The sequence below is a fragment of the Dioscorea cayenensis genome, chromosome 9 (genome assembly GCF_009730915.1).
Source record: "Dioscorea cayenensis subsp. rotundata cultivar TDr96_F1 chromosome 9, TDr96_F1_v2_PseudoChromosome.rev07_lg8_w22 25.fasta, whole genome shotgun sequence".
In the NCBI taxonomy this organism is placed as follows: domain Eukaryota; kingdom Viridiplantae; phylum Streptophyta; class Magnoliopsida; order Dioscoreales; family Dioscoreaceae; genus Dioscorea; species Dioscorea cayenensis.
In genome coordinates, this window is record NC_052479.1 from 27,973,883 (window position 1) to 27,981,901 (window position 8,019).

The 8,019-nt window shown below is 35.7% G+C and overlaps 1 protein-coding gene across 1 annotated transcript; it reads right to left on the bottom strand.

The window, feature by feature from the left end:
* Window positions 1-1,839: 1,839 nt before the first annotated feature.
* On the bottom strand, window positions 1,840-7,779 carry LOC120268302 (E3 ubiquitin-protein ligase Bre1). Its single transcript, XM_039275749.1, has 6 exons — window positions 7,428-7,779; window positions 6,316-6,438; window positions 3,435-3,608; window positions 3,271-3,352; window positions 2,428-2,492; window positions 1,840-2,341 (listed from the first exon to the last, which is right to left on the bottom strand). Exons 1-6 carry the CDS (start codon window positions 7,719-7,721, stop codon window positions 2,048-2,050), a joined length of 1,032 nt encoding a protein of 343 aa, XP_039131683.1. The 5' UTR covers window positions 7,722-7,779; the 3' UTR covers window positions 1,840-2,047.
* Window positions 7,780-8,019: the final 240 nt, after the last annotated feature.

The following is an 8,019-nucleotide window of genomic DNA, read 5'->3' on the forward strand; positions in this document are numbered from 1 at the left end:
TTATCAACTCTTCCCTTCTGTCCATTCCAAACTACCATCTGTTAGTATATCCTTTACCTGATTCTGTTCTTACTACTATTACCAAAACTGTTATGAATTTCTTTTGGCATCAGGGTGGCAATGGAAAGGGCATCCATGCTGTAGCTTGGAATAATATTACCAGTTCTAGATCTGAGGGGGGTCTTTCGATTCGTAATCTCTCAATTATTAAGCAGTCTCTTATGGCAAAGCATGTTTTTAGCTATTTGAATTGGGGTGATGCTTTCTAGGTTGACATCTTATATTACAAATACGGTAGTATTAACTTTTGGAAGGATTATTGTCCTCCTAATTGCTCTACTTTCTTCAGAGGTCTTTTTGCATCTGCTACCATCCTTAAGCCTCACTATTGGATACAGAGTGTTAATCCTGTCACAACTTCTGTGCTTTTGATATCCCCCTTGCGTTTTAACCGACTTTTTTTTATATTGGTTTCAACATCGAATCAGTTAATCTTTCTGAGTTTATCTTGGGAGACAATTGCGATTATAGCAAATTGGCTCTTCTTTTTGGCACCTCTCTGATATCTTTTGCTTAATCTTGGCTCCATTTCTTATTGTCATCCCAACTTTTGGATTTGGTTTCCCAAGACTCGCAAAGCTTGTATTGGCTCCAATGTTTATCACTTCTTGAACAGTAGCTTGGCTGCCCCTAATCCTTGGATTGGGTGGAATTGTATTTGGACCATCAAAACTACACCTCGGGTTAAATATTTTCTCTGGTTAGTCTTCAATGGCAGTATTGCTACTAATGAATTTCTTCATTCTATCAAGTTGGGCCCTAGGAACTAATATACCCTCTTTGTGAGCTAGCTTTGAAAATATTGAACATCTGTTCTTCAATTGTAATATAGCTCAGTGCATTTGGATCCAAATTGGTAATCTTATTGGTAAGCCTATTTTTTTCCCTGGAGGGTTTTCAGCTGGTGATTGGGTTACAAACAAAGGAGTTTTGCGTTCACTAAATCGGTTATTGCTACTATTACTTGGCACATCTGGAAAGTTCGGTGTGATGTGGTTTTTCGTCATGTTCAACCTAGCTTAATTGCTTTAACTTGGAGGGCCTTATGCTTTGCTAAAGATTTTTACCAAGCTAAGTCCACCAATGCAGGAAGAAAGCTGCTGCTGAATAACTTCACCACAGCTGATGGATTATTTCTCTTCACGGCTATATCTAGCAACGCCAGAACTCAAGTTTGTAATGCCGGGTTCTTTTTTGTCGATTCTAATTATAATGTTGTCCTCGCAGGTTGCTGTCCGCTTGAGTCTTGTATCCATTTGGAAGCCGATCTCTTAGCGTTGATCTACACCCTTTGCGTTGCTGTTCATGGTTGCTACAATATTCAACACATATTCATCTCAAACTCAGACATTTGCAAGCTTATTCAGTCACCTGATTCCACAAGTACCTGGAGATTTCTCACCTCCTTACCACTGCCCAGCGGCCTCATCTCCACCTTACCCCGTGCTTGGATGCTTCCTGCATCCAAGCTTGCCAATTTCGCTGCCAATCTTCACACTATAACACTATAACTCTATTTCATGCCGGCAAAGATCTTCCCAAATGGATTATGAAATGCTTTAAGTCAGATGGTTATACTTTTTAGCTTGTAACTCTTGTATACCTAGCTTTTCTTTTTCTCTGTTTTCTTGTATTGTTTACTTCTTTGCATGTCCTAGTTAGTACTGTTAAACTTTTTGTAAACCTTTTCTTTTATTTAATAAAATAGCTCTGCGAGCTCTTTTTTAAAAATAAAAATAAATAAAAAAATAAAAAAATAAAAAATAAAAAAACATTTAAGCACAATTAAATAGGTCATCTTGAATTACAACAGTTTCCAAAAACCCAAGAAAGATAACTATTTTGCGTTTACTTCACAGCTTCCAAGTAAGCCCCAATTAAACGCTATTAGAAAAAGGAAAAAAAAAATAGCATTATAACAACACGTAACAGTTCGGGTAATATCTATATAAATGAATTACAAGAGATATCATATAAAAGGTGTATCTCAAAATGAAAGCTTTATGAAGACAATCACATTAAGTGTGAGAATATAAAGAACCAGAGCAGACCTCAAAAGCATTAGTTTCTGCTGGTTTTCAGTTCTGCTACCTGTATGGAGAGGTCTTCGAAGGAGTTCAAAACTATTATCTGTAAATGTTCCAAAAGAACCTCTGTTGAATCGGTTCCTTGTGGTATTAGTATCGATGGTTTCACTCTCTACTCTCCTTCGCAAACCATTTAATATCTCTAAATCTTTTTCTTTGTTCCGTATTTCCCTCATCAAACCTTCTGCTTGTGCCTACAAAATGAGATTCAGATATAGAATGTAGAGATTAGGTTAAAATTTCTGGGAGTTGTAAAAGAAATTGGGGAAGTAACACCGACTTGCTTCGCTGTAAGCTGTTCAACTAGACCGTGGAGCTGCTTCTCCAATAACTTCTCTCGTTGAGCTACACATGAAAGAGCTTATTATTATACTAAAAAATAATGATTACTTTAATCATATAAATTACAAAATCACTGGATAAATAGACAAAAAGAGAACTAGCAAAAAGTTCTTACCTTTCTCTACAAAAATATCTTGGGTTAGTTAACATATAAGAACTACAGCTGCCTGGCAGTAAAGTTTGTGATCAACCAACTGCAGTTCAATGCAGCTCAACTAGTTTCCAAGACTACAATTAACACAGGAAACGTATGTCTTCTTGGGTCCAGGCGCTAGAACAGTCTTACATAACAATCATTTCAACAAGTTACATTTATGCTTTTACTAGATTATCCTACACTTTAGACCCATCAAGTTCAATTGGGCATGATTTTCATTCCCATTTCTCCTAAGATTTATTTAACTTGGCAGTGTTGATTCTGTACTTCCCTTGGTTATGGCATGACAATTTCAAATTTAATATTCACATGAGTCAAATGTTAAAAGCCATCTTTTCACATATCACAGAAGCATGCTTAAAGGTAAATAAATGCTGTGCCTTAATTCCATACAGCACAAGAAAGTGACAAGGCCGAAGCAGGTGAAACCAAGGGTCATTACTTAAATGCTACTGCAGGTACATGTGAAGAAATGATCAAAAGGGCTGTATTTGCAAGTGCCTCTCATCAGATTTTGCTAGAGTTTTAATATACAGGTCCCATTGAAAGACAAGAATTAAGTCAACAAAAGGTCAAGGATATATTCTGTGAGCTATCTTGCCCCAAAAGCATATTTAAATATACCTGGAGAAGGTTGTCTCGCTGATTCATGTTGAACTGATGCCCATTGGTTCTCCAAACTTTGCAAGTTTTCTTCCATCAAACTCTAGAAACAAAAGGGGGAATAATTAGCAACAAGCATACATAAAATGTCATTATCTTTGTGAAAAATTAAGAATAAAAGAAACCAGCTCATGTTTCTTGTCTTCTAACTGTTTCACTTTGCTGCTTTTTGAAGGTTGTCTCTCTAAATGGGGTTCTTGCATGCTCCTTATATTATCTGATAACCTCCCAAATTGACTATTTTCAGCAAGTGCTTTTTCCAGCTCGTCCTTTAAAATTTTCTCCATCATGTCCAATTCCTACAAAGCAGGAATACTTAACAAATGACGTTCACAAGTAAAGCCATTGGGAATAAAAATTATATGCAAATAGCATACAAACACGACAATGATTTCATAAGGTTTAAAATAAAGTTCTTAGATCCAGACTCAACACTGAATTGCACAAGTTTCTGGCTAAGTTAATTCCAGTTTGCACAGTGTTGAAATTGATTGAAATAAGATTATAAGAATACATAATCTATATTTATATGAGGGGGTGTCTGTGTGTGCGCGCGCACGGATGGATGCCTATAACGCAAATGTGACATGCTAATTTTATGTCAATCATTTATAAAATTTATTAGAATGATAGTTACCCCTGATTAGAATACTTCTTGATTCAGAATTTATCTAATGAAATATACAAGATTTATGATTCTAAATATTTTAAAGGCAAAATTAGATCAGGCCGCCATGAAAATAGCACAAGAAGGAATCAAATGTTAACGCCTTATTCTTTCAATTTACTCCCATACATCTATGGCTATGCATGTTTGCAAATTGCCCATAGAACCTTTTTTTACTAAAAAAAAAGAATCTTTTGATTGGTCTTTTCATTGTGTTTCCAAAACATACTGCCATCCATGTGTAAGCACTATTTTGGTAAGTAGGCATTTACACCCTTGCTATCATATTAATCTAACACAATGGTTGCGTTTGGAAAGAGAATAACTGAGGATTGTGATCAACCAGGTGAATTGCCTGTTTGGCTCTTATTCTAGAAATAATAGAATTTTTGGTAAAGATCCTAAACGAAATCCACTTGTTAAGCCAGAGAATCTCCATTGTGGGCTTTCTTCAACACAAGATGAGGTACCCCATGACACTTCTCAAAAGTAAAATGCTTAAGCAACCAATGAAAGTCAAAACTCAATGACATGAAAAAAATAAAAGGTCTCATGCAAAGTTTGATGGAAGTATAGGAAAGAATTAGTAAAGTCCACTGGCAAAAGATAAGAAAAAAAACCTCTGCAATTCAAAGAAAATAGATAATACTAAGAAATTTTCAAAGAATTTCAAGTCAATGTTGATGCCAGACTAGTCAGTGATGTGAACTTAAGAATGTCTACCCATCCACATCCAATAAGCTTCATATTATGTTGTGCACAAAGTAAATGCACAATACTCTGCTTACAACTGGAGCTTCTAATTTCTCACAACAGGATTTAAGGCTTCCAATTATTCCAGAAATATGAAAACCAACAATCATTTAGGTTTGGACAAATTTTAATCAAAAACTTGGCAGACGAAAATATACCAATAAAGGTTTTTGTCAGTGTGACAAAAACAATCTTCTCAAACTAAAGAGAAATAAGACTGAGCACATGCTGCCCTTCACAAACATGCCAGGAGCCTTTATCCTCTGTACCATCCTCTCATATTAATGAAATGGCCATTGAGTTGTGTGCTTAAACAATATATAGAAACTTCTCAATATCAAGAATCTGTGCACCGCACTCATAATAATTTTAATTGTGTTTCTAGGATAATAAACAGCTGTACAAAATAATAATAAACAATAATAGAGGATAATAAAAAGAAAACTATGTGCATCAAGTAACACAAAAATCACAGCAAGACTTTGTTCCACATGAGACTAGCCAAAGATGAATATAAGTCTAAATCTTGTAGATCAAGGTTAGCATTTTCAAGCAATGATCTTCACCTGATAGCTTATAGAAGTTGCTAGTTCAAATCGCTTAAATGGTTGCACAAGCCATACTTCTCTTAAAGCAATACTGAAGCAAATTTGATGCATTAACTTCACAATTAGGTAATATGAACAGATCCATAGAGAACAACACCCTCTAACAGCAGCCTTTGGCAGCATAATGCCAAGAAGAGTTTTCTTGATAGTAAAAAAGACTTAAAAATGCATCATTTACTAAATAATAAGCTGGATTGGCATCTATAAATAAGTGAATCAGAGCTATTTACTTGATTGGGCAGATATAGATGAATCAAAAACCTTATGCTATATAATTGTTTTCCATAATGCTGGGCATTATGCTTATGCTAGTATATTACAATCTTTTTCTAAAATGAGCCAACCCCTCTTTACTTTTGGGTTTTCAATTCATCCATATTTAAAATGATGTTTACTAAAAAGGAAACTGCACAGAAACAAGAGAAAAAGGAAATTTGTGCAGAAACAAGAGAAAAAAAACTGGCCATGGATAAATTTGCAAAGTGGCATCAGTGCAATTATAATATTCAATACTATTACTAAAATTACTCAGTAGCCGGGAAGGCAGCAATTAAGTGCTACTGATAATCATAACAATGGCTGATTTATGGTCAGGTTGTTCAACAAAAGAGTTTGTGTAAGAATAGATGAAGATTCATAATATAAAATCTGTAACCCATGAAACGTCAGTTGATAATTTGACACCAGGTCTAGCTTTTCATTAGTCAAGTTCAGCAAAAGATTTAAGATTGAATTATAACAGAGTAGATTGAATTACAAGCACTTTCCAACTCTTTGCCATGATCTAGTGAATTTTTAATGACATTAAATCTGAAACATTTATGCTTAAAACATCATATCACATGAATTCACATACAAATATTGAATTGGCATCAGATCTCACGAATCGGTATTGCAGTTAAAACTGAAGCGTTAATGATTACAGCATGTACAGTTAATTCTAGAATAAAGAAAATACCAAAAAGTGCAGGCCCTGACCTTGAGTTTACTGCAAAGCAGTTCAGCTTCATGCACCTTATCATCAATCTTCTTCTGACAATTTGATATAGCTTTTTCATATGCAGCATTTTCTTCAAGCAAAGTGACCTCTCGGAATTGTGCCTAGACAAAGGATCAGTACAGAAGTTAGGTGAATAGACGATATGAGAGGAAGGCGCAGAAAAAAAAGACGCATTTGACTTGAATATGAAATAGAGAAATAGAGAAATAGATGGTTGAATGCTACAAAATCCAAGGACCACACTTTTCAGACATACTTACAAGCTTCTCTTCAATATTAAATCCCATTTAATGTGGTGCAAGGAAAGATTTAGAAAAATTCATGATATTTGAAATGGCAATATCTTTTCCATTTGTGCTTTCAAGGAGCTAAGAGGATATCTCACACAGGAACCTTCAAGTCCTAAAATGACTTCAGATATGATAATTGAAACTCCACGCAAGCGCTCATGTTTTCACTTATCTATCCTTAATTTGTTAGTTGTTATAGACTATAATTCTTTTTACTTAGTATTTTAATTTTTTGTTTAACACTTCTTATTTCTTGGAAATAAGATTATAGAATGCATTTTTGTTTCCTTAAAGCTACTCAAAATCTATTATATCTTCCAAAATGAAAGATTCACACAGGACAACCGCCAAAATACCTATTCAAAGAATGATATCTCTAACACTCTTCATCAATATAATCCAAATGCATGGATGAACTGTTTCTCATATAAAAAATAAAATCAAATTAACTAATGAATTACCTTGTCTTATGCCAAAAAATCCCCTTGAAATGTGAAATTTCAAGACAAACAAATAGAGAGAGAGAATCCCCGTCCGGTAAAAAAGGACTCATTTTGAGTTCAGAGCTAATTAAAGACAGTGAACCACAGAATCCAACAATGATAAGAAACAAACCCTAAAGATCAGAATCACTAAAAAGCCATCAAAATTCGAAAAAGTCCTCATTTCAAGATAAGAGTTATCAAATTAAATGAAAATAAACAAAATGAATCAACAGATCTCAATAAACTCAAATGAAAACCCAAAAACAAACCCCCAAATAAAAATCACAAAAGGCAAAGCACTCGAAATTCCCAAACCTGCTCGCGGGTAGTGGAGTGGGCGTTGAGCTGGAGAGCGAGTGCGTTGCTGGAAGCAACGGAGTGGGCGTGGAGGTGGGGAAGGCGCTGTGCGATGTGAGCAGGGGGGATTCTAAGGCGTAGATCTTGGATCGAGCGCCGCAGCGACTTCGAGCGGTCGTCCAGTTCCCGCGCGCGACTCTGCTGCTCCGGCGTGAACAACGCCGGTACTGACCTTCGTTCGTCGTCTTCCCCTTCGTCACTCTGCCCGCTGCCACCCACCACGTCCGCCGCCCACGCCAACAAGCCCGCCATTGCTCTCCCTCTCTCTCTCTCTCTCTCTCTCTCCCTCCCTTCGTGAGGATCAGTTTTCACCAACTCAGTTGTCTGGCGAGTAATGTAACTCGGAATTCATCTATTTTAATTTTAGGTGGCGATTTTATTTTATTTTTATTTATTTTCTTTTATATTATTTTTTGATATTTTTATTTTTGTGACAATTACAACTGTCAAGGGTATGTGTAATGTTACCCTTGAAATTGAAGGTAATTTCAGCAGAGGACGGACAAATGAAGACTAAAAAGGGGTCTGTTGATGGATATAAACTCACACC

Coding starts and splice junctions, on each gene's coding strand:
- LOC120268302 (XM_039275749.1), bottom strand. CDS start 7,721: ATGGCGGGCTTGTTGGCGTGGGCGGCGGACGTGGTGGGTGGCAGCGGG. Junction 6,439..7,427: donor ACTCCACTACCCGCGAGCAG/GTTTGGGAATTT, acceptor TCCTTTGTCTAG/GCACAATTCCGAGAGGTCAC. Junction 3,609..6,315: donor TGCTTTGCAGTAAACTCAAG/GTCAGGGCCTGC, acceptor CCTGCTTTGTAG/GAATTGGACATGATGGAGAA.